The sequence below is a fragment of the Dendronephthya gigantea genome, unplaced genomic scaffold, assembly GCF_004324835.1.
Source record: "Dendronephthya gigantea isolate DGI-Jeju-01 unplaced genomic scaffold, DenGig_1.0 000002F, whole genome shotgun sequence".
In the NCBI taxonomy this organism is placed as follows: Eukaryota; Metazoa; Cnidaria; class Anthozoa; order Malacalcyonacea; family Nephtheidae; genus Dendronephthya; species Dendronephthya gigantea.
Genome location: NW_021163012.1, coordinates 1,663,412 through 1,689,228, shown reverse-complemented (window position 1 = coordinate 1,689,228; position 25,817 = coordinate 1,663,412). Strand labels below are relative to the sequence as shown.

At 37.2% G+C, this 25,817-nt stretch overlaps 4 protein-coding genes across 7 annotated transcripts; all 4 read left to right on the top strand.

Moving 5' to 3' along the window:
* The first annotated feature begins 27 nt into the window (after positions 1-27).
* Positions 28-8,046, top strand: LOC114538189 (translocation protein SEC63 homolog). Its single transcript, XM_028559343.1, has 22 exons — positions 28-161; positions 626-731; positions 968-1,082; positions 1,531-1,646; positions 1,760-1,821; positions 2,103-2,161; positions 2,337-2,387; positions 2,801-2,909; positions 3,027-3,121; positions 3,270-3,405; positions 3,493-3,588; positions 3,925-4,070; positions 4,194-4,246; positions 4,363-4,457; positions 5,024-5,106; positions 5,330-5,416; positions 5,522-5,644; positions 5,739-5,977; positions 6,064-6,187; positions 6,491-6,589; positions 7,044-7,148; positions 7,256-8,046. Exons 1-22 carry the CDS (start codon positions 38-40, stop codon positions 7,373-7,375), a joined length of 2,343 nt encoding a protein of 780 aa, XP_028415144.1. The 5' UTR covers positions 28-37; the 3' UTR covers positions 7,376-8,046.
* Positions 8,047-8,654: 608 nt separating this feature from the next.
* LOC114536188 (matrilin-3-like) lies at positions 8,655-18,509 on the top strand. Of its 2 annotated transcripts, none has more exons than XM_028557520.1 (9): positions 8,655-8,857; positions 13,194-13,289; positions 15,261-15,339; positions 15,650-15,715; positions 15,798-15,854; positions 15,991-16,035; positions 17,158-17,510; positions 17,789-18,017; positions 18,240-18,509. In XM_028557520.1, the coding sequence occupies exons 3-9, from the start codon at positions 15,270-15,272 to the stop codon at positions 18,332-18,334; spliced, it is 915 nt and encodes a 304-aa protein (XP_028413321.1). In that variant the 5' UTR covers positions 8,655-8,857; positions 13,194-13,289; positions 15,261-15,269; the 3' UTR covers positions 18,335-18,509. The 2 variants fall into 2 exon arrangements, with proteins under 2 accessions (XP_028413321.1, XP_028413324.1); XM_028557523.1 differs by lacking the exon at positions 8,655-8,857 and adding an exon at positions 13,041-13,056.
* A 161-nt stretch (positions 18,510-18,670) lies between these two features.
* On the top strand, positions 18,671-22,029 carry LOC114536763 (FGFR1 oncogene partner-like). The gene is made up of 14 exons (XM_028558119.1): positions 18,671-18,837; positions 19,003-19,059; positions 19,157-19,211; positions 19,508-19,596; positions 19,680-19,826; positions 19,989-20,054; positions 20,241-20,386; positions 20,513-20,617; positions 20,697-20,719; positions 21,071-21,163; positions 21,273-21,359; positions 21,452-21,527; positions 21,637-21,706; positions 21,866-22,029. Exons 1-14 carry the CDS (start codon positions 18,751-18,753, stop codon positions 21,953-21,955), a joined length of 1,191 nt encoding a protein of 396 aa, XP_028413920.1. The 5' UTR covers positions 18,671-18,750; the 3' UTR covers positions 21,956-22,029.
* A 243-nt stretch (positions 22,030-22,272) lies between these two features.
* LOC114536308 (DNA-(apurinic or apyrimidinic site) lyase-like) lies at positions 22,273-25,076 on the top strand. 3 transcript variants are annotated; one of them, XM_028557655.1, is made up of 12 exons: positions 22,273-22,373; positions 22,556-22,642; positions 22,777-22,826; positions 22,926-22,983; positions 23,092-23,181; positions 23,321-23,388; positions 23,475-23,518; positions 23,594-23,665; positions 24,094-24,124; positions 24,211-24,323; positions 24,446-24,626; positions 24,751-25,074. In XM_028557655.1, exons 1-12 carry the CDS (start codon positions 22,356-22,358, stop codon positions 24,866-24,868), a joined length of 930 nt encoding a protein of 309 aa, XP_028413456.1. In that variant the 5' UTR covers positions 22,273-22,355; the 3' UTR covers positions 24,869-25,074. The 3 variants fall into 3 exon arrangements, with proteins under 3 accessions (XP_028413456.1, XP_028413464.1, XP_028413473.1); XM_028557663.1 differs by lacking the exon at positions 23,594-23,665 and having other exon boundaries at positions 24,109-24,124; positions 24,751-25,076; XM_028557672.1 differs by lacking the exon at positions 22,273-22,373 and having other exon boundaries at positions 22,594-22,662.
* The last annotated feature ends 741 nt before the right edge of the window (positions 25,077-25,817 follow it).

The following is a 25,817-nucleotide window of genomic DNA, read 5'->3' as shown; positions in this document are numbered from 1 at the left end:
GCTTCCGACCGTTACGATTCAGCATTGAAAATCCAACATGGCTGGAGCTCAGTTTGAATATGATGAAAAAGGAACAACCTTTTATTACTTTATCCTTTGTTTTTGCGCTTTAATTTTACTGCCGTTATCTTACCTCGCATTCGTACTAAACTCTGAAAAAGGTGAGTGAAATTTGATGGGGTTTAACGTTTTTTTTTAGTCATGTTTATGTGACGTATGAAATTGATGTTTCATAAAAGACTTTTTATTTTTTAATATCGTTTGAGCCTTGCTTTTGCGTATATTTTTGTTACGGAGAATCTATGTTGCCTTGTATTCATGCATACTTTATGTGATAGTTTATATGTTGTTTTAGAGGGTATTAAATAATTGAATCGTCGTATAGCAATAGCCTAAAGCTAATATTGTTAATGATTTTAAAACGTTTTATATCTTCAAGGCTTTAAAGTGTTTTAAATTTGTTGTTCAAATCTGCAATAACGACTGAAAATAGAAGCATGCTGGAATATAATGAAATTATAAATGATGACTTACTAGTTACTAAAGTATACTGGATTGACAAAGCTTTAAAGGGTTGTTGAGTGCATTTTCTCAAAATATTGTTTAATATAATTCTATGATGTAGAAAAAGAGAAGGATCAGTCTAGAGTGTGTCATTGTGAAAAATGTAATGAAAAGAGAGTGAAGAAGTCAAAACAAAAACCTAAAACAACATTTCTACGTATTGCAAGGTACTGTACTTAAAACAACACTGACTGTTGACTGTGCTACTGATGTCTCTGAAGGAAATACCATGGTCAGAGTTGTTCTATGCATGAATTAAGTCTGTTTTAATTTTAATTATAGACTAATCAGAACAGTTTGAGATGCATAACTACATATATCACATTATGAAATTTGCCTTATTCGGGAAATAAACGTTTTAATATTTTAAGCCCTTTTTTTGAAGGTAAATTAATTTTTTTAGTCGTATTGTTGTCGTCATCCTGTGGATAGCCTTGCTTTATGGTGTATATCGTGTGTCACAATTTGAGCGAGATTTCATTGAATATGATCCTTTTTCTGTGTTAGAGATAGACAAGGTAATGTACATGGACAACTAATGTCCAAGAATATAGATTTTTATCCCTACTATGTCCTTACCAAATCCTCACCATTTCCTCTTCACATCCTCACCATGTCCTCACCACATCCTATCCATGCCCTCACTACATCCCCTTCATGTCCTCGCCATGTCCTCAGCATGCCTTCATCATGTCCTCATCATGTCCTCACCACATCCTATTCATGTCCTCACTACATCCCCCTCTTTTCCTCTCCATGTCCTCACCATGCCCTCATCATGTCCTCTTCATCTCCTCATCTTGCCCTCACCACATCCTATCCATGTGACCATGTCCTCACCACACCCTATCCATCTCTTCACCATCTCACGTTGAGGCAAAGTACCTCACACAACTTCCTCGCACGTAGAGACATGACTCGACCGAGTTCACAGTTGAAGCATGTTCCAATTACATTACGTAACAGGGTGCAAGCGCTGCAGAAATCAAACGTCAATACCGCAGGCTCAGTATGATCTACCATCCCGATAAAGAAAGTGGGGACGAGAGAAAATTTATGAGAATTGCCAAAGCTTACGAGGCGTAAGAATTTACACTTGTTCGTACTCCTTGTTGAATGATGTGCTGTTTTGGAGTAAAATAGTTTGATTATATTGTACATATGTGCTATGTTCATAATATCATTGTCAATTTAGACTAACAAACGAAGAATCTAGGAAAAACTGGGAGGAACATGGCAATCCTGATGGACCGCAAGGTATGTTGCTGCTTCGTGTGTATTGCCACTTTTGGCACAAGACAGGGGTCATCCTAAGCTGGAGTTGCTACCACTTTTTGAAATTGTACGAAAATATCTGAAGAAATAATTGTATATTTACAGCTACCCATATATAATAATTTCCATCCCCAATTACGAAAAGTGGTAGCAACTCCAGCTTAGAATAACCTCTGGCACAGACCATCATCATTTTTCACCCTTGCGGTCCGAAATCGTATAGTTTTTACGCTTCTCTGCAATCTGACGAATTCGTTTTTCAGCAACAACATTTGGTATTGCGTTGCCATCGTGGATTGTCAGTGAAGAGAACTCGCTATTGGTAAAATTGAATGTTCTATGCTGGTTAATGTAAACACGCCCATCAGGGGGGGTGGTGTGCGAAACCTGGATAGCGCTATTCACCCGAGATTGCTTTTCACGTCGCACAAGAATTGTCCGTGGTTTTGCTAAACTGCTAGAAATGTATATTAAAATTACTATTTGTAATTGTTTAGGTTCTTGGTGCTTATATTTTTGCCTTCATGATCGTCCTTCCCGTTGTTGTGGTACGTTTTATTGTATAGTTATGTTTCACGAGCATTACACTTGAAACTAAAAACAGTTATACTGATCTATTAATCCACTGGAATAGCAGCTATTACTGACCAGAGATAAAGACTTCCGGGGACCCAGAACCATAGAAAAATACTATTTTACTGGCGTCACTATCGACGCTCGATTTTAAGATGGAAAGCGAACCCTTTACCGTCAGTCCATTAGCCAAAGTCTCTTCACAGGGGCCAGTTGTATAAAAGGCTAGTTAACTTTTAACTGTAGTTAAGGACAGAATTGGCCATTCAGAGTTGTGTATTTCTGAGTTAACTAGGATTTAACTATGCAAATGTAGTTAAAGAGTTTTATACAACCGGGCCCTGGTATCTTGTCAGATCAATGACAATATATCATTGTATCGTCTTAGGGTACCTGGTGGTATCGTTCCATCAAATACGGCAATGATCAGGTTCTAATGGACACCACAAAAGTCTATTTTCATTTCTTCTCAAAGACACCTTGTATGCCTCTGAAAAGTAAGTCAAATTCACGCCAGAGATCGTTTCTTTTTTCATACTCCGGAAGGAATCTAACCGCGCACATTATAAAGTTTAAAACCAGAAAATTGAGTTCCATGTGCAATAATCTTGCAGGAGTGATCATGGTCTTTTCTGGCTCGATGGAATTTGAGAAACGATACAATCAAGAAGTCCAGGAACGACCCAGTGACAATGTCGAACTTCCGAAAGTAATTATATCGATTTATACTGTAGCAATCAATGTGTAGCTATATATATATATATATATTGCTTCTAACATGAAGTATTGTGACGCTATATTTGTTATACTTCATGTTAGCAGGAATATAATGTTATGTAATGTTATATTATTTTTAGTTACTTCACGAGCTCAAGACAGTGAACGAGAATACTAAAGAAAGTCCATTTAATTATGCATTCAGCGTGAAAAGCCGAACCCTCATACTATCTCACATTGAGAGATTACCACTTCCCGAAGATACGTTACAAAAAGGTGGGAGCACGCCCGAAATCGTTTACAAAACTATGATCGGTTCAGCACCCACCTTCCTCTCAACTCCTTTCATTCTTGTCCCCTTAGATTTGGAGTTGATCTTAAAGAAATCGCCATTACTTATTCAAGAGATGGTCAACTGTATATCTCAGTTGTATTATTATCACAAAGCAGATGCTGGTGGTAAGTGGTTGGTGTAACATAGTAGCATCGCACTGCATGGTACGCCAGCTCCTCTCGTCTCAAAGTTTTATGTAGTAATTCCCAGTGAAATCTCGTGTCACCTGAGAACCACTATCTATTGGTGTATAGGACTTGATAAAACTCTCTTTGAAACATGCTTGTCATTTACGTGACTCGTGTTCCTGTTGAACTAGTCTGAAATGAAATGAAACTCACATGGCAATTACCAGGCAAACTATGAAATTCTAGGCAAACTTTGAATTACCAGGCAAACTAGAAATCGAGAGCGCTGTTCGTAGGTCATATCAGACTAAATGGCGGCGTTTTTCTTTCCAGTTGCAAAGGCCCCGCATTTGGACACCCTGGAGAATGTGATAAAGTTCAGCCAAATACTAACGCAAGCGACCAGTTACACGAAATCACCGCTTCTTCAATTACCACACATTTTACCCGAGCATCTGCGCTATTTCGCATCAAAAAAGGTGGGTGTATGTATACTTCCTGACTCGCGGATTTATTCTCATATTTTCGCTAGCTGTTCTATTAGTATTGCGATGAATTGCTTGTAATTTCATACGTTAAGACATTTGTTAACATTTGTTTAGAGAAATGTAAGAAACGTCTCAGAACTTTTGAAAATGAAGAAAAGTGACAGAAAGTAAGTTGGGAAAAAAGTCTACTCATTCAATGATTCACTGTGTGTGTGTTTGTGTCAATGCAACAGCGCTGTCAATTTCCTTTGCCCATCCATTACCCCGTCACATGTTGTTTCAGGGACATGTTGAGATTTCTCAGTGATGAACAGTATAGGGATGTTATGGTTGTTGCAGAAATGTTTCCACATATTGAAATGAATGTCAAACCTCATGGCAAGTTTGTTTATTTTGTTGTTTGTTTGTTTATTTGTACGATTCTCTGTTGGTTGGTTGGTTGGTTTGTGTATTTAGTTGTTTGTTTGTTTGTTTTTTTCTTTGTTCGATTCTCTGTTTGTTTGTTTATTTGTTTGATTCTCTGTTGGTTGGTTGGTTGGTTTGTGTATTTTGTTGTTTGTTTGTTTATTTGTACGATTCTCTGTTGGTTGGTTTGTGTATTTAGTTGTTTGTTTGTTTGTTTCTTTGTTCGATTCTCTGTTTGTTTGTTTATTTGTTTGATTCTCTGTTATATGGTTGGTTGGTTTGTGTATTTAGTTGTTTGTTTGTTTGTTTCTTTGTTCGATTCTCTGTTTGTTTGTTTATTTGTTTGATTCTCTGTTGGCTGGTTGGTTGGTTGGTTGGTTGGTTGGTTGGTTGGTTGGTTGGTTGGTTGGTTGGTTGGTTGGTTGGTTGGTTGGTTGGTTTTTCCAGCTCACTTACTTGTTTCGTTATTTGTTTGTTTGTTGTTTATTTGTCCGTCCGTTTGTTTGCTGGCTTGTCTATAACTTGATATCTTTACGTAGTAATGGATGATGAAGACGAGGGTGTCATCACGGCTGGAGCAGTCGTTACTGTCGATGTTCAATTAACAAGAAGCTCACTCAAGGTAGAAAAAGGACGTGAACAATCCACATTGTACACTATTGAAAATATGTTTTGAAATATCATCGTGAAAATATGTTTCCTAGAACGAGGAGAGTTGCCAGATGTTTTAAAATTTCTCAGAAATTTCTCAGATTTCTTAGAATTTGGAAATATGTAGAATCAGTAGGTTCTCATGAAGAAAATGGGAAATAGTTCTTGATTGTTTCTGTTTATTTCGGTGTCAGGAAGTGTGTTGTGATGGCGAGGACGAGGAAGATGAAAACCCAATCGACGAGCTTCCGCCAGAAGAAGACCATGTCGAGGAAGTAAAGGTTGGTTCCGAGAAATTCACGATGATGAAATCTGATTTTCCTCGCCCTCGGACAGGTTTTTTGTGACCACCAGTTGATGAGGTCGTTTGATTTTTATCCATCCAGAATGTAACTAAGAACAAGGTTTGGCAAAAAACAAAGAGGAAACCCAAGAAAACGAAGCCGGTGAAACAACAGCCGAAGAAGAAGCCCGTTAAACAAGCTGCAAAACAAAAGGACGAATCTCAGGTGAAGTGGTAATCAAGTGAAACCAAATCTAAATCTTATGGATTTATAAATAAGCCACTCTGTCAGCTCTGAACTCGTTTTCATTCTTGTATAGAGCAAAGATGAAGAGAGCAAGACTGACGGAGGAAGAGACGAGGCAAAGAGAGAAAGAAACGAACTACGGCAGAGAAGCCCTGGGAAAAGGGCGAATAGAAAGAAATCCGAAGATCTTGAAGACAATGATAATATAGAGGATACTGATGATATCGATCGCGATAATGATGAAGATCATTCCGATATTGATGATAACAGTGATGATAATGCAAGTGTTTCTGGGGGAAGTATCAGCGACAGGTAGCGTCACCTCCTGTATATCATTGTTTAACGGATTAGCATCGTCGATACAATACGATGTTATATTGATATGATTTCTCTAACAGTGAAGCTGATTACGATGATGATATTGAGTGGCAGAGAATGCAGGAAGGTGTGGAAAAAATGGAGAAAGTTCTGGACAACAAGCCCAAGACAAGCCATGACGTGCATGCTCCGTATTTCCCTGATGTGAGAATATACAATGTTATATCTTGATGCTCGAGACACAGAATACCCATCAGAGAGGCCATCACCCCCCGGCCAATATTTAAATAGTGCGCCATTTTAAACATTGGCGGGAGGATGATTGCTTCTATTTACGGTACTTGCTGAGTGACAACTCATGACGAATCACACTTATGCAAAAAACAACAGAGTTGTCTTTCTGATGGGTTTTCTGTGCTCGAGCTCTAACGGTTTTGAAATCCGAACTGCCTTTGTTATAAATTTATCAATGGCGTTTTGGCGATTAATCCCTAATCTTCGTGTTAGGATAAGCAAGAATGGTGGTGGGTCTACATCACTGACAAGAGAAGGCAGGAGATAGTGGCTGTACCCACGCAAGTCAACAACTTACAAGACACTGAAACAGTAATAATTAATCTTCTTTATTTCGCCATTGCCATTGAATGAGACACTGAATATGACGCTCGTCAATTCTAAACTGTTCTTCCTAAAGGTGCAGTAAGGATCATCTCTTATTGATCCAGTGTTACTACAGGAGGAAACCTAAACTAAACTAACTTTATTTATACTGGATAGCTCTATCAGTTCTAAACTGTTCTTCCTAGAGGTCCAGTTAGGATCATCTCTTATTGATCCAGTGTTACTACAGGAGGAAACCTACACTAAACTAACTTTATTTATACTGGATAGCTCTATCATTTCTAAACTGTTCTTCCTAGAGGTCCAGTAAGAATCATCTCTTATTGATCCAGTGTTACAAAAGAAGGACCTAAACTAAACTAACTTTATTTACACTGGATATCTGTGATCAGTTCGGCAAAGGTCACCTCTTAAAGAGTTTTTTCACTTTTTTTCCCAGGTAAAATTACAGTTTCAAGCTCCGGTAAAATGCGGCCATTATTCCTATATAGCAATAGTAAGATCTGACTCGTATATGGAAGTTGACGTTTCTAAGGTCTTCAAGGTAAGATTTTCGTAGAAAAGATAGTGTGTTTTATTCTTATTTTCTGGTCAGGTCAAGGTTAGATAAAGCAGAGCAGGGACCCATTTTGAACTTCATGCTTTTTCCAGATTGATGTGCAAGAAGCGAAGGAAATTGAGACTAAACAATGGGACTTTGATACGGATGAAGACGAAGATAAGGATAATGAGAGTGGTGAGAGTGAGTGGGACGAGGAGGAGAGTGATTGACACTGGGGAGGGGGGTGACAAGGGGGTGGGGGGAGATTTTATATGCAGGGTGGTTCGGGGGAGGCCATCCTCGATACATTCAGGAACGAAGTCATTGAATCAGTGAGAATGAAGACGTGAGTGAGATAAGGACACTCAGTGGGGTGGGGTGGGGTGTTAAATTCCACGTGACTGGCACGAGGTGCTTGATATATACAGCAATCCAGTGATTTATAGTCCCACGGATATTTCTTTCCAAATTGGTTTAATTGAGATTAGGTTCAATTTTGCGAACACATTTCCACTAATTCCGCCCAAACTAGGTAAGCCATTTCGAAAATCAGTTTATTAGAAAATGTAGTCGTTGTCTTAGTAACCGTATGTATGTTATGTTTGCCAGAGCCATTTGCGAAAAAATACAGAAAATCCAAACATTTTACTCAGTCGTTTGCAAGTTTATAAACTTTCGTCAATCAATCTGTCTCGCGTGTGGTATGCGAGGGAATCGTGATCTAAAAAGCGTTTAAATTTGCGTTGTCTCAACAATTTCGAAATGGAAATTTTTGGGGTTTTTTAAGCACGTCGAACTACAACAACTAGAATTGACTTATTTACATCGCAGAACGCTCTCGCTTTACTAAAATTAATTAAGAAACCATCCATGACCCAGAACTGAGTTGCGGTTCACTGGTTGAGCCCTTTTCATTAATTGGATTTGTTTTTGAAAATGGATTTTTAATGATAAATACATCATCTCAAGTATTTTTTGAAAAGGCAACTTAATTAAATTAGGGAGCCCGGTATGCTCGTCGCCATGGTTTGAAAATGCTTCCTTATATATTCCATTATTTCGAAAAGATCCATCCTCGGCCAATTATTATCTCAGGTAACCCAATCTCGAGGGGTTTCTCTGCAAAACAAACAAGCAAGTGAAAAAACAAATAACCACATCGAAAGCCAAGAAATCGCACACACGCACCTTGTGGGGTTCAGATATTACATTCTTCAACGCCAGTTTGGAAGCCAGTACATGAAGGAATTAGCGAAAAGTGCGTCTTTAGTTCCCATGCAGTTCAAAACGTGTTGAAAAATGTGCGCCCCCCATCTCTGTCATCGACATGCGACCATTTTGCAAGTCCATCAACAGCAAATTCATTTCAAAAACCACAATAATGTAGGCCTCATCTGACGTATCGATTTCACTGGAAGTTGATGAAACAAGCATGTCAATTTTAATGGCCTGTTTTCGTTTTATCTTGAGCTTTCCGGATTTTCGAGGTCGCAGGTCACTCGCGCACACACACACACGCGGTAAAATTGGCAATTGCCTGCGTTTGTCGAGTGTGCTGACGCTAATAGCGAGGGGTTGAATGAAACGAGAAGGATTTGTGGTGAGCACTTTATACAGTTCTGCTTCACGACGTGTCTGGTCATTTTCGCAGAGAGACATAAAAGCAAGCACAGGTAGCGCGCTGCACAGTATTTTATCAACACCGTATTTTGGTAAGTTTTTGATCAATTTTTTTTTTATCGTATAATTGCTCCTATGGTCAGAAATGGGCGAGAGATTGCCTTCCGCTGTGCGTGCTTCGCCATTAGACGACTGTTTTGAAACGTTTTTGTACTGTAAAGGATATATTCGTATAGACTTCACTTCAAACTTGCTATCGTATTGACTTTCTACAATGTGGTGTGGTGTTTCGTGTTTGAAATAACCTGTTTCAAACGCCAGGGTAAAATCCTGGCAATAAACTCAGGGTCAGTCCACGAAGAGGAGTTTTACTTCTTCTTTCGATAGACGTGACAGATACAGTGGACAAGTAACGGATGTTTAAATAAGAGCACTTGGCGCACATGCAGCATTCGTATATATTCACTCGTTCGAATCTGTCAAAAGAAGAAAATCGGCTCAAAAATCGCAAGTTCGAATATCTGCTTTTATATCCAGCTGGGTTAGTTTGGCTGATCCAGTGGAATTGACTAAAAGCTGTCGGCATCTTCAACCTTGGATCTTTGTGATCCAAGTGTACAAATGTCTTGTTGATTTTGAAATTGAAATTTTATCTGTGATTGGTACAATATACGCTAAATATCGTGGTGGATATTTGCGCATTTAGAAACGATTGGATTTCTTCGTTATTAAAGGCGTTTTTCGCCTGCCCCTAAGGCAGACGTCTTTTCTAACAAGAAACTATCCATAGGATCAAGCCCTCCATAAAGAATAAAATTGTTATTGAGATTGCAAAGAAAATTTAAAATCATCGTGATTGATAATTGTAAAGACCCGTTTACACTTGCGATTTTCTTCTTTCGATAGATGTGAACGAGTAATTATTAACGAATGCTCTGATGTATAAGAACTTTTATTTGAACTTCAGTAACTAATTCACTCGTTCACATCTATCAAAAGAGGAAAATCGCAGCAAAAATTGCAAGTGTATTAAACGGGCAGAAACGTCTCAAGTACTTCTGTTGGAGAATTTTTGTTTTACAACAGGAGATGATTATTTCATTCTTGTTTTATATGAAATATGAGTGGGTGTAGTCTCTGCGCAGGGAATGGTGCAAATTAAAACGGTTTTAAATTAATAGCATTGATAATAATAATAATTTAATAATTTGTCGTCAACTGTGGTTTCGTCCAAGTTTCTTCCGTCATAATAGTGGGATGAAAAATGATAGATTAACAGAGTTATCTTGTTATTGGGTAAAATAGGCTTAACGGTCGATTTAAATCACCATTTTTTTGGTCGATTTCAGCTTTTGCTTGATGTTAATGACGAATGTTGGTGGTTTAGGATGTCGTCATGCTGACGTTTGCCACTTATCTCTCAAATATCACGAAATTGCGACTAAATTGGCCTGACAAATCGCTGTGTGTGAACGCACCTTCATTTGAAGGCTCGTCTTTTACACCCTGCAATTTGTCAGGCCGTTTTTAGAAGCAACTGAAGCACGCGATGTATGAAAGATTTGCAAGAAACGTCAGCATGATAATTTCAATCATCTCTTCGTCTGCGAATGCTCAAATTCAGTTTCATATAAATCAAATTCGACTCAACGACAAATTGCAGCTTTTACTATTAAATGCCCGTCTGCACTTGGAATTTTTATTCAATTTTTCTTCTTTTGGTAGAGTATAAACGAGCGAATAATTGCGAATGCCTTAGTTTATATTTGTCTATATTATGTTTCTACATTGTTCTACATAACATATCCACAAGTTCACATCCATCAAGAGAACCGCAGCAAAACCTGGTGGTCAAAACTGCATTGAGTATAATAGATCGAATTCAGTTCAGATTTCCATTGCATCAGTGTTAGAAATAACTCCAAAAACTTCCCTTTCCCCACAGCAGACCCCTTCCGTGTTCTGCCATCAGACCCCCTCTCCACATTTCCTTCACCATATTCCATTAAAATCCGGGATAGCATTTTGACCTGTGGCACAAATGTTAATGCCATTATTTCTCTTAATCATATTAAGCTAACAACCGAGCATTAAAATACCCGTGGTTGTGTAAACAGCCATTATGACCAAATTGGGCGAACCCGACAAAAACAATATATTTAAACTCCAGGCAGATCTAAACGATTTGTTGTCTGTTCTGCGACGTTCTTGAAAGAGATGCCTGTTGGCTACTTGTCTTGGCTAGTACTATTGAGGAACGAATAACTTTAATCTAGTCTTATCTTGCACCCTAATTCTGCTTCGTATTTCTGGCACGACTGCCAAAAAGTAGATTAAAATGGAGGTGGATAAACAGATAGTGAAGTGTAATAAGATTGTTGGCCTGCGATTCAGCATTTCACTGATCAGATTATAACTAGGCTTTCACTAGGCGGAGAGTATTTCCTGTTGAGACGGTACCAGACTACGCAACCACCTATGGCTTTAAGCGCGATTGTGTCAACAAACAGATCTTGATCGTACCCTAGTATGGTATAGAAACCTTCTGGTTGTCACGCGAAGCACATCCTTACTGAATAAATCGCAGCGTCGCGTAGAATTAACATATATCGCGTGATCGGTTCGGCATCATCAAAGCTCTGCTCATAGACTCGTGAAATTCGGTAATCGGCCAGAACTCTCAGCGCTTTGTAATTCTTATCAAGCGCGTACATATATGTACTGTCAAGTTGTCATGTTTTCCAATCATCTAATAAAGGACAAGGTGAATGTTTCTTTCTCGATGGAAAGACTAAAGAGACAACTATTACCCACATAACGCTGTTTTGAAGAGACAATAATGGCAACCCTACATTAAAATGAAATATTGTCTAGACAAGAATTGATGTTTAACAGCTTTTCTTTTGTTCTGAACTCGTTCGCGAATAACCAATTTAATAGGGTCACAAAGTTAGAAGAGGTCATTACAATATAAAGTTGTTATAAACCCCCGCTAGCTACAGTGTTCAAGACGTGCTAAAACGCATCTGCCTCATCTGACAGAGGGAATAGTTTAAATTCGATTCAAACCAGGCATCGAGGTTCTTTCTCAACAGGATACCCGATCAAATTAAATCCTTAATTTTTTCCATCCACAACAGTTTTTGCGCATGCTGGGACGTCAAATCGTCTGGAGTTTGAGAGAATAAAATGTCGACGACTTAAACGAAAAAGTAAACTATTCGTGGATTAAAATTTTTTGGTCAAAGAAAGTTTTCACCATCAATTTTTTTTCATTAAGACACTGAAGTAGGCACCCTTGACGTGTTCATTTTTTACGTTCTATTTTATGCGCATATACATCGTCAAATCGAGGCATATTCCAGTCAACGGGAGCCAGAAAACAAACAATATATTTAAAACCCGAAGTCTTGAAATTCTGCTGACCGCTTTGTAATTGGATTGTGGTGTAATTTGATTTCGGAGCGGGTTTGTCACGGAAATTTATTTTGAATGTTTTTTCCGGACTTTACCATATACGAAAACATCGTATTAAAGACGATGAGAAAAATACGAAAACTAATCTGAAATCAGTCGACGAGTTGGCAGCAACTGCATTAATGCGTTCCCATAACAATGATAAGAAAATAATCGGTCGAGATAAAAACCGAGGATTTGAGTGACAGCAACGTTTAATAAACTGTTGTCGTCCAGAGTCCGAAATGAAAGAAATGGCTAGTTTGATCCAATGTTATTACTAAAAAATGCAAGGTATTAAACGAATTTCGTTCAAATATAAGTGGGTCTATATCAATTCTAAACTGTTCCACTTGGAGGTAGGCCAGTTTAGAATAATCCAATCTTTAATGGCCTGTGATCCAGTTATGCACACAACCATTTCAATGCTATAGGAAGACGCAAAACTGCCAAACTCAATACGCCAGCATTATGAACATGCTTAAAGCACAGTTTCAGTGCAGAGGCTGAAAACGAAGTGAAGAAATCCAGGCATCTATAAGCTGTGCAGACTGATTCGAATACGAAACGCATTGCGCAAGAGAGCTATAGATTCGTCTTGTCCAGTTACATCACAGAATAATCAAATCGATATTAATTAGCAACTCTTGTTAATTAGAGTTCAACTATGTGTCACTTAAAATATTTGCCCTACGAAATACGTCAGCGTCCAAGCGATTCATTTTTTCATCGTCTGGGTGTAACAGCCTTTCGTATACGATTTCTGGAACTTCGGAGTCAGGATCATTCCATTGTAGGCAAAAAAATACGTCAACTTTAACGACGTTGAATGAAAGTATGCTTTGAGCGTCACGTTGTCGTGCTAATATAAGTATAGCAATCCTGTACTTGTAGGCTTAAATATCTCAAGTGCAATAGGAAATAAACCAATTGAAACATGTAAATTGATCTTACGCCTTTTTATATTTTCAGACGAACGGACGAAAGTACAACTGACGATTTGGCAACAGCAGAAACTTTCTTTATTTGGAAAAGTAGCAGTTTACAAATTATTGTCGCAAGTTTAAGGTAGGATGCATGTATTTGAAGGAATTAAAGATCTATATTAAAAAGGAACTAGTATATAGCCTAAATATATATATAATTAATTTGTGTGTGTTTTTGTATACTTCTTCAACATTTTTTTCTATTTTTTTTCTCTGTTTATCTAAAGTTATACCTCTATACCGTTATTATTCTCACTATAGTAAGCAAGTAAGATTCTCGAATCATCTGAGCCAGTTTGTAGTTGGTAATTCTCATTACTCGTCCGTGTTTTGTGTTTAAACTGCCTGAAAAATACCACAAAATATCGTATTACTCTACAATGAGCTGGTATGCTTCGTGTCTGAACTACCTGAGAAATCTCGATTCTATATTTTACATTTTATATTTCTGATGCGTTGTGTCATATTTTACTGAAAAGATTAATGAAGATATCGCTGTTGAAGTTCCTTCCTGCATGTGATACGTTTAAGATTCGATCTTTCTTTTTTTTTGCACGTTACGTCAGTATTCTTAATAATCACATGCAGTAAGTCATTCGCGGATAACTTTTATTATTCCTGTGATACTACCGAAGGAAACGAAAACTTAAAAACTAGTTTTACATTATTAATACCGGATAGCTCTATCAGTTCTAAATTGTTCTTCCTCTACTGGCCTCTAGGCCGTCCAGTATCCATCATCTCTTATTGATCCAGTGCTGACCTAAACTAAACTAACTTTATTTATACTGGATAGCTCTATTAGTTCTAAACTGTTCTTTCTAGAGATCCAGTAAGGATCATCTCTTATTGATCCCGAGCGTTACTACATGCAGCAGGAAACCTAAACTAAACTAACTTTATTTATGCTGGAAGCTCTATCAGTTCGAAACTGTTCTTCCTCAGTCTTACTACAGGAGGAAACCTAAACTAAACTAACTTTATTTATACTGCATGGATAGCTCTATCAGTTCGAAACTGTTCTTCCTAGAGGTCCAGTAAGGATCATTTCTTATTGATACAGTGTTGCTACAGGAGGAAATCTAAACTAAACTAACTTTATTTATACTGCATGGATAGCTCTATCAGTTCTAAACTGTTCTTCCTAGAGGTCCAGTAAGGATCATCTCTTATTGATCCAGTGTTACTACAGGAGGAAACCTAAACTAAATTAACTTTATACTAGATATCTCTACCATTTCTAAACTGTTCTTCCTGCCAAATCATGGTATTCGTCTGGTTTCAACTAAAGCACTCCTCAGCTCTTAATAGATATCAGACAACTACGTATTGCAGGAATCTAAACAACGTCACAGAGACGGAAAAAGACTTATCACCACAACAACAGTCTTAAAATAATCATATTAGCATTTAGCAAGCACCCTATATAGGGAAGATAATCAGACAGGGCTTCTCGTATGAAGCTTGCCAATTCCTCAGATTTCGAGGATTAAACCTTTTGAAGTTCATCCCGACCGCACGAAGAGTTGTTTTGACTGTTATTAGGCAATGTGTTTTAACAAATAATCATGCCACGACTGTCTTGAGATAGAAAATGCTTCATTTAAACCATGCATTTGTCTTCATTGTGCGAGGACTTCTTCGCGCTAACTATATTTCAAGTTCTATACTTACACCATGGAAATATTGACCTGCCAAGTATCCTAGGTCAATCGTACTATATCATGTGGTCCAGTGGCGTAAAAATGCACAAGTCTTGTTGTAAGCTTGTGAACAGACTTGCTACAAGATATGATATTTTTCACGTATAGCCAGCCTATCGATCTTGTCATGTAATGCAGATTTTAGGTGATCATTACTCATTTCTGTCGGTTTTCACCGTCAGTGAACACCAAAATATTACCAAACCAGGGCTAAACAGTGAACTCTATATAGAGTTCACTGGGGCTAAATCGATAGGCTGGCTACGCCACTGATGTGGTTTGTTTAAAAATGGAAATTGTGACTTTTTTAAGCTCAATATCGACTTGTCTTTCTCTTGTCTTTCTCTGAGGTGTCAATCATGCTGCGTCGTTTGGTCGGAGTTTTTGTTGCTCTATTTATTGCTGAATGTTACTGCGTATTGCCTCCACGTAAGAATTTGATATAAAAATATACCCACGATATCTTAAATCGGTTTTCCACTGGGCGGAATTTTTCGACCGAACGAAATTTTTCGCTCGATTTTCTTTTCAATTGTGAGAATTCGACCGTAGCGGATTCCCTTCACCTGTCACAATTGAAAAGAAAATCGAGCGAAAAGTTTCGTTTAATCGAAAAATGTGAGTTGTTATTTTTTGCATGCGAAAGAGCAGGGTTGTTTGTTTAAAACTCACATTGCAAATACTCAATTGTCAATTTTAAGATGTATTTTTCAACCGTGTCATTGTTGTTTTCTACCAGGCGGTTATTTCACGAGGGTTGGACGCGAGAGATACGGCAGTGGCAGCGGTCCTGGAAACAGAACTGGTGAGAAAATGCTGAGAAGAAACAGACATATTCCGTTTTTCCCTTGATCAAAATATGTATGAAATATTTTTCTCTTATATAGATTTCAGAACTTGGCTTGAAAGCCAGAGAAGGGACGAAGATGATGGCAGTGCTGGAAGTATATTTTTGTTTTGTTTTATTTTGTACCCATCAAACTATCATTTAAATAAAAATTGACCAGCTCAAATTATTTAACTAAAGTCATGGTTTGTTAACTTTAATCGTATAATCATTACTTTATTGTATATTTTAAGGTGGTGATGGTGATGATGATGGCGAGGCCACTCCAGTTCCTTTAGGTAAAAATCGTTTTCCAAACATGCATTCAATAAGAGACTAGAAATACATTGCATGCAAAGTCCCCTCGCCTGAAGCAATAAACATATATTTCCATCACTGAAATTCTATAATACTCGTTTCTGCTGAATGATCGAATTCGTAAAGTAAAATGCTATATCTGGGTACAATTATACAGTCGACTCTTGAGCTATCAAATTCGACTATATAATCATAATTGTGCTACGAATAGTTTGAAATACTGCAATATTCAGCGAAATTTCAATTACTTTTTGAACAGACTCGCCTTTAAAAATAAATGCCTTCCAAATCAAAATCATTTCAACAAAATTGACGAATAAATTCAAAGAGGTGTCATACATTTGTTGATAAAACCACATATTAAACTTACAAAATACTTGCATGCTTTAAAATACAAAATCTACCCATTTACCTGTTCAAAAATACTTTAAATATGCTTCAAAATCGTAGTTTTTTTACCATCCATTTGAATGAAAGTTTTTCTATCCGAAGGCATCTTTCACATTATATTTTATTCAATTTTACGTATATTTTTAAGACCATCCAAATGAAAAATATTATTTAAAAAAAGTTTTATAATTCAAAATATCAGTTATGCTGACGTGTCCCAAATTTTAATTTAACCAATCGCACGTTTGTAAACGTTTGCTAGTTACCAGTTTTAACTCGTCTTAAACCCACGCATGCGCATAACTTACAAAAACGCCCAACGTCCATGACATAATGGCGGACAACTTTCATTTCGCATTTGCATTCCCGGGCGGAATTAGTACCCTCGCCCGGTGCTTCGCACCGGCTCGGGGATGATCCTTACTGGACCTCTAGGAAGAACAGTTTAGAACTGATAGAGTTATCCAGTATAAATAAAGTTAGTTTAGTTTAGGTTTCCTCCTGTAGTAACACTGGATCAATAAGAGATGATCCTTACTGGACCTCTAGGAAGAACAGTTTAGAACTGATAGAGTTATCTAGTATAAATAAAGTTAGTTTAGTTTAGGTTTCCTCCTGTAATAACACTGGATCAATAATAGATGATCCTTACCGCATCTCTATAGAAAGAATTATCTGAAATATCTAGTTCAAATCGACAATTTATTTTTCAGACAACGATTGTGATAAAATGATTGATATATCATTCATTCTGGATGCCTCAGAGAGCATTGGTCCTATCGGCTTCCGATTGATCAAATCTTATACAAAGAAAATCGTGAACGAACTTGATCTGTCAGATTGTGACAATGTCGGTGTTATCAAATTCTCGGATTACGTGAGCTCGGAAACGTTTCTTGGAACGCGTGACACGAAATCAAAAATGTTTGCGCGGATTGATGGCTTGAAAGACCCAGAGAAGCTCGTCCGCGATGAAGTAAACAAATCGAGAATTCCTTTAGCTTTGTTTTTCGCTGACGAATTTGTGTTCACGCGTCAGCTTGGGTCAAGACCAACGTCTAAAAAGGTATGGGAAGACCTCTAGGAAGAACGGTTTAGAACTGATAGAGCTATCCAGTATAAATAAAGTTAGTTTAGTTTAGGTTTCTTCCTGTAGTAACACTGGATCAATAAGAGATGATCCTTACTGGACCTCTAAGAAGAACGGTTTAGAACTGATAAAGCTATCCAGTGTAAATAAAGTTAGTTTAGTTTAGGTTTCCTCCTGTATACATAGTAACACTGGATCAATAAGGATCCTTACTGGACCTCTTGTGAAGAGGTAAAATCTTGACTCAATCTCAGTATATAGTGCTGATGACAGACGGTAAACAACCAGAACACGGAATTTCTAACCGAAGTCTGACCCTCGAAATTTTGGTGAAACGATTGACCAAGAAGGACATCAATATCATGGTGGTTGCGATAGGAGAAAATCCCTCCTATGACGAGCTTGCCAAATTCACAAAGCAACGGAATATATTTCCACAGCGACGGTTTAATGATCTATTGAACCATTTGGTGCCCAAAGAAAGTAAGTTTTTATGACATTTAATTGCGCGCACTGCCCAAAAACTCTGTGGCAAAAAGGACTGATTGATAAGACTCGTTTATAGTTTTTCTAACAGTTACCAAGAATTCTAAACAGTTAACCTCGTTCAATTCAACACCTTGTTAACAAGTTAATGTTAATCCTAAGGCAGATCCGATCTGTAATGCCCTTTTTTTCAAACTTAGATCATTTCCTATTTTCCAGCTCACCCAAATGGATTAAACAATATGGCCACGGATTTCTTTGTGGAGGAGGAAACCCAAGCAGATGAAATAAATAGCGACAACTTTGGGAACTAGGAATTTCAAGTTCTTCTCAAAGTTATTTCATACATAGACAACCTGAAGTGTATCTCAGTCAGTAATGAGTCACAATGCGATAATGTGTATCTTGGTGTAATTAGAGACAAACAGACAATTCGTCTTTAAATTTTTGTATTTCAGAATATATATAAAAGGAAATATATATAAATTATAGCTGAAAAAGTTTAAAATATCTGAAAACAAAACGATTAATTTAATATCTACAGTAAACACGCGAACACGAAGCGTACCTATTTTTCGTACATTTTCTAATTTTGAGCGATGGAAAAAGGCGAAGTCCTGGGTCAGCGCGGTCAGAAGTCAAAACAACAACAAACATTTTGAAAGTATTTTGAGAAGAAATCGCGCCAGATTCATCATTCGAAAGAAATTCAAGCGTTTTTGTCATAAAAATGAATATTTCTGCAGAGGAGGACCCTGATTTGCGTGATCTAGTCGCACATACGCTGGAAAACAATGGAGTGCTTGGAAGAATTAAGGTAGATTGTTCATTGTCTCCAGTAAAAGTTCACATGTCTTCATTGTCTTGTAGCCTTGTCCTTGTACCAATCATTTATATTCATATGGTAGCTACAATGCCTTTAGGTAGACCATTTCATGCTAGTAAACTCGTGAAACTTGCAGCATATTTTTCGTCTTTCTAGGCTGAATTGCGAGCAAATGTGTTTATGGTGTTAGATGCTCATGACAAAAATGAGATGGTATGTGATTTGATTATAACCTGGCTGTGCAACAACTAAGGCTTAGCTGCCGATTTTAAACTTGTAACATGCATTTGCAACTATCCCTCTCTGCTAGAACCAACTGCCATTTGTCAATGAGAAGCTCAAGAATTTTATAAACACCAAAGAAGGTACCAAGTTGATCATTCCCAGCTTTGCAGCATTTGTGAAGCATTTTAATGTAATCATAATATTATTAATGCCAGGTAATTGGTGATGGTATGTAGATCCAATAGACCTTTTTCATAATGACGTCAAACGCGGAAAGTCGGATGTTACACAAAGTTTGATTGGCTCGATAGTTTCGTGGAGCCAATCAAACTTCGTGTAACATCATACTTTCCACATTTGACGTCATTATAAAAAAGGTCTATTGCGTTTGCATGTCTTGCGTTGAGATTGTATGGAAAATATGTTTGCTTTTTAGGTCGTCTTGTGACTGGTTTAGTGAAAGAGTTTTTAGAATTTTTTGGTTTGGAGTATTCACTGGCTGTGTTTGACCCTGAGACTGGCTTTGTGAGTATATTATTGTATGATATACAACTGTAAGTTGATTAAAAAAGAGTTCATTCATAACCATGTCTCTACTGTCTACTTAGGGTGATCGCTACCAGGGCAGAGAAGGTTTAGCAGAAGATCTTAATCTTAGTAATGTGGTCAATAGTTCTAAGCCAGTCATATCCTCGCTCCTTGAAAACAATTTACAACCTGCTATGCCAAAACTTGATTTGGGATCTATCACTGAGGTGTGATATACAATTAATTTTACCATATGCAGAACCAGTAATATTTGTAGTTATTATAGTCAACCTATGTTAGTAGTTCACCCAGCTGTCTAATGACCAGGAGTTTTAACATGTGAGCTAGGCTGAAGTACAGTACCTCCTATGTTTCATGTCTATCAATAGGATATACTGAAGAAAGGTCGTGTTAGTCCAGAAATATCACCAAGATCAGTGTCCTCTGGGAGTAGGGTGAGTGAATTTTATCACTGTATCAGGTAATAACTTATTGATTAAAAGATTTCCCCATCCAGCTGTGATTTTTGTGGCAGTTGATGGGCTTTTAGCTGCAAGAAAAGATGGAAGGATTTTACCCTACACTGTATTGTTCCTTTAAAATGTGTTTATTTATGCTTTACTGTGGTGTATGAATTTCAGAACAGTAGTCCAAGAATGAGCAGGATTCCTCAGCGAGTGAAAGAAAAGAAAAAGACAGAGAAATTGGATAAGAGTGAAACGAAAACTCCTAAAGATTCTGATAAATCTCTTGATGAGGAATTGAAATCTGGGGGCCTCAAAACAGGGTCAGTAAGAGCTGATTTTACGTCTCTCACGGCAGGGTTAAATAAGCTACTGTACCAGGTTTAATAAGCTGAAGTGATAAACAAAATTTGCTCAATGCATTTGAACAAATTCTGCTTTTTCTCAAGGAACTCCAGGAATTCTGATTTGAGTGTTAGTTTAAACGATGATGATATCTTGGCGGAGTTTACAAAACCACGTTTAACTTCATCTAAAGACAAAGCTAGCACCGAGTACGTACGAAATACGATGTTAACAGTATTTATGAAGGCAACTAGTAATAACTAAAACTCTCTATTTTTTACGTTTCAGCGGAAAGAAAGGATTCTTACTAGGTACTGTGCTTTAGTGGGCTTCTAGGAAGAACAGTTTAGAACTGATAGAGCTATTCAGTATAAATAAGAACTGATAGAGCTATTCAGTATAAATAAAGTTAGTTTAGTTTAGGTTTCCTCCTGTAGTAACACTGGGTCAATAAAAGATTATCCTTACTGGACCTCTAGGAAGAACAGTTTAGAACTGATAGAGCTATCCAGTATAAATAAAGTTAGTTTAGTTTAGGTTTCCTCCTGTAGTAACACTGGATCAATAAGAGATGATCTTTAGTTGAGCAGAGCTGGGCCGGGTTGGTAACTCAGCAGTAGCACCATCACATTATATATTTTCGAGTATTCTCTGTGTCATAGATGAGAGCACAACACGGCCATCCTTTGAAGAATCTTGGCTTCATACTGGCAAAAGTAGTTTACCTTCTCTGAAAGATAGATCATTATTATCAGGTGATTTACTGGACGAAGCTGTTGAGAATCTCCCTTACCTTCAAGATTGCATTCCGTGCTGCATTCACCGACCATCTTCTCGTGTTTTACATGCTATATTGCGTCTTAGGTTCGAAAGATCTTGCAGTGTCGTCAGGTTCTGCGGACTTCAAGGAACTAGAAGAAATTGATCGTCGAATAAACGAACTGGGTTTCGGCAAGTGTTTAATCAACTTCTTTGTTTTTAAGGTGGTTTATAGACTCGTTTTTCCACGTAGTTTTTGATATATTGCTTGATAATCGCTTCAGGTGTTCCAGCGGAGGACAAAGCTTCAAGTCAAGGTGACGATTATAACGACAGCTATGCCGATGATTTTCATCCAAGGTGAAATATATGAAATAATTCATATTGGTTTATTGCTTTATGTTCAAAGAATCGCTTGTATATGATTGTTCCTACATTAATAATATAATCCACTGTCTGATTTTCACAGCACACATAGTAATAATTCAAGTATTCCTGAAGAGATTGATCTTGGAAGCTTCAAAAGCGATCATAGCAAGGTAAGTAACTCTTTCTCAACCTCGCAAGCCAGGCTTTTCTACCTACACTTTGCGGCAGAAAAGCCTTGCTTGTGAGGTTGACTCTTTCCTCGACCTCTTGCAACTAAGTTGCTACGATTATTTAATTCAAGGTCCGCTACGATCATGTTTCCATTGTAGACAGATGACTTGGTAACGTCGGATAGGACCATATCTCCTGAGCCAGTGGATTTTAAAGATCTAGATTATAGTGAAAATGTTAATTTTTAACTGATATTTATTCTGTATATATGGCTGTGAGCCTCTGTATATTATTTTATGAATAAATATTTTTATTTCATATACTTGTGCAGTGTTTAAATTATTTGTTTAAATTTGTTATGTTAAAATATTCCCATTCGGTTTGGCTACTCTAGCTGTCACATCTTCGTTAAGACTTTGCTACAACCTTGTTGCAATTTTGTTACAACTCTGTTACAACTTGTTACAAATTTGTTACATCTTTGTCGCAACCTTGTTACAAATTGTTGCAATTTTGTAACATTTTAATCCAGTCAACGAGTACAGATCAGTGGGAGGTACTACGATGCACGTGTGTGTAAGATCCTATGTTTTGGACAGCTTCAGACCACATTTCTATCGATATTTTTGCAAAATTAACTGCCTGAAAATGCCTCGAAAACGTAAGGTATGTCGCAGATCCTTTCTTTATCTTGCACGTTATCTTCTACACCCGCATTACAGTGGAAATGTCTTTATAAGAAACATTCAGTATTCTGTGCATGGTGTTTTTTAAAAACATACAACTTTACACGACAGTACAGCTATTGTTCTGGGTAGTATTTTACGGTGCATTATGTGAATTTTCAGGTAGAAGAAGATACGAGCAAGAAAGATACAAAAAAACAGAAAGTTATTGAATTCAGAAAGGAAGAAAATCGAGAAATAAATTCTGAGGTGATGCATCATGCATAAGGGTAACAATTAATCCTGCTGCATGCTTCCAATCTTGGATTGGAATAAAGACAATTTAGACACACAATACACTATTTACTATTATTGATTGGAAATTTTTATTGTCAATAATGTAGGAGGAACCTTCAACCTCGAAGAATCCATATAAATTACCCAAAGTCGATAAGTATGCATAGTGTGCTCTTGTACAGTATATCCACTAACCTTATATTTAACTTGTGTATATTTACTCTCTTTGACAATAAAATAACATATTTGAATGCAGATCTTGGAATATGAAAATTTCATCTTGGAATGTCAATGGTTTGAAGGCATGGATACAGGTATGCACTAATGCACAACTCACAAGGCAGCATTTCAAATAATTGTTTCTCTTTTTACACACTACAATCAGACATCTCTAACACTTTCTTTCTTCATTTGTTAAAAAGAAAAGTGACTCTTTGAAATATGTTAGAAAGGAAGACCCAGATATTTTTTGCATTCAAGAAACGAAATGTGATGAATCAAGTTTGCCTAAGGTCATGCAGGCTTCAACATTCTTTGAAGTATTACTTTTGCAAAGTAGCAAAACATATACTGTATGCACATGTAGCTTTTGAAAACTTATTTATATGCATAGTATTTGTAGTAATGAATGTACATTTCTTTTTCAAATAGGAGGCAAGTTTTCCAGGTTATTTTTGTTACTGGGCTAACAGTGAAACAAAGGGTTACAGCGGTGTTGGGTAAGTGTGTACATGTGTGTGCATGAAAGGTCTTATTTACCATCAATCAATGATCAATCTTGTACAATGTTATTAATATCTTGTAGACTTTTTTCAAAGAAGAAACCAAGCAAAATTACTTATGGAATAGGTACAGTATGAGGTGATTTATATCTGGATGGTTGTCATCGCATAGGTTTGTGATAAAGTTTCCTATCTATTGCAGGCGTATCGGAGCATGACAAGGAAGGGCGTGTTATCACAGCAGAGTATGAACAGTTCTTTTTGGTTACATCATGTAAGATTAATAAAACATTTTTTCTGATAATGACACGTGCCTCTTTTACAGACCCCTCCCTAACACAGACTGACTTCTCTCTAATATAGACCCCTCTCTAACATCGACACTCTCTTATACAGACCCCTCCCTAATGCAGACCCCTCTCTAATATAGACCCCTCTCTAATGTAGACCCCTCTCTAACATAGACACTCTCTAATACAGACCTCTCTCTAACATAGACACTCTCTAATACAGACCCATCCTTAATGCAGACCTCTCTCTAATATAAACCCCTCTTTAATTAGACACCGCTCTCCTATATAGACCCCTTTCTAATGCTGACACCACTCTAACAGCATCCCTATAATACTACACCTCTCTAATACAAATACTTATATAATACAGGTCAATAAAAAATGTCCTTCATTATTGTATTTCTTACAGACATTCCCAATTCAGGTCAGGGATTAAAAAGGTGATATATTTTACTCAACAGTTTATGTCACTGCTGTAGTTGCAGAATAACTTCTTTCTTTTTGAAAATTATCTTTCTTTTTCCAGACTAGACTACCGTCAAACATGGGACAAGGCTTTTCGTGACTATCTAAAGAAGCTGGACAACACGAAACCAGTCATACTTTGTGGAGATCTCAATGTTGCTCACAAGGAAATAGGTTGGTCTTCTTTGGTCTTCTTAGTTTGAAATCATCAATCTGATTGTTTAATGTTTTGAATGAAAAGTTGTGCAATATCCCAGATGTGATTTTACATCAACTCTGCTTCACTATGATTTTAGATTTGACCAATCCAAAAACTAATAAAAAAACAGCAGGTTTTACGAAAGAAGAACGCGAGAACTTCACAGTGCTTCTTGAACAAGGTTACGTTGACACCTATCGCCATTTTTATCCTGACAGAAAGAACCAGTACAGTTTCTGGTCATACAGAGGAAATGCTAGAGAAAAGAATGTAGGATGGTAGGGAATTACTTCATTCAAAGCTGAACGTTATTTTGATATTGGATAGTTTTTCAGTTCTAAACTGTTTTTCCAAGAAGTCCAGTAAGGTTCAGCTTTAATGCTCTAAATGTCTTCCATACAGGCGCTTGGATTATTTTGTCGTTTCTGAAAGGTTCTTGCCTAAAGTTGTGCATAGTTTTATACGAGATGACATTATGGGCAGCGACCACGCTCCGGTTGTTATACTGTTGTCCATTTAAAAGAACAAGACATTGTTTCAACTAAAACCTCAGGACGTTTAGGGAACGTGGAAAACTGTTCAAATTAATGGTAAGCTTGTTTTAACGAGACACTAAATTGATATTTTATGTTATACATAAGAAAGAGACTTATATGTTAATAGGGTTTATCATTGCTATGGTATGGCTTAGTGGCTTATAATAATAGAATGTAGATTTTGTATCTTGTGTTAGTTTTCTTACTGTGTCTTCTCTCTCTGACGCAATTTCTACCAGGATTTAAACACTCATTAACATTGATGTACAAGAAAACGCGTGTTCTCCTGTGTTCTCAACTCTCATATATTTGTGTGCAACTTTTTGTCTAAGCGGCTTTTTCTCCTGTTATGAACTTATGATAAGTTCAAGAAATTATGGATCTATATTGAATCTATGGATCGAGCACGTGTCTGTCAACTACTACGATCCCATCGGATCGGCAGAAATACTTTGACAAATAGTTTGACTAGAAGTAGGTAATCAGTGCGTTTGACTTAATTTTGTTCGTGCTATTTGTGGCTCTAATCATAATGGACATAAGCTTTTGTGTTTGTTAAAACCTTTATTCTTCTTCACCTAATATGAAGATTTGAAGACGTGTAATCGCAGGTAGAATTAAAGAATGATTGTAATGTAATGTGGGTGGAATGTCCTCTTAGAGGCTCAGTTTACTGATATAGCTAGTCGTTCAGAAGGTGAGAGGGAATAATCTTTCTGACTCTCTAGCTTTCGTGTGATTCTCGCTAGACTTGCCTAAGTCCGGCTCGCAGTGTTTTAGGCTTAGGAGTGGTGTAGTGAAAGTCTAGATTCTCTCCTGCGCGTTTTTAATGGTAGAACTAATGGTCCAAAAAGGATCATCTCTCTTGCTAAGGAATAATCCTAAGGAATAAATTCGTGTAATTGGGAATTACTGGACATGAAATTATCGCCG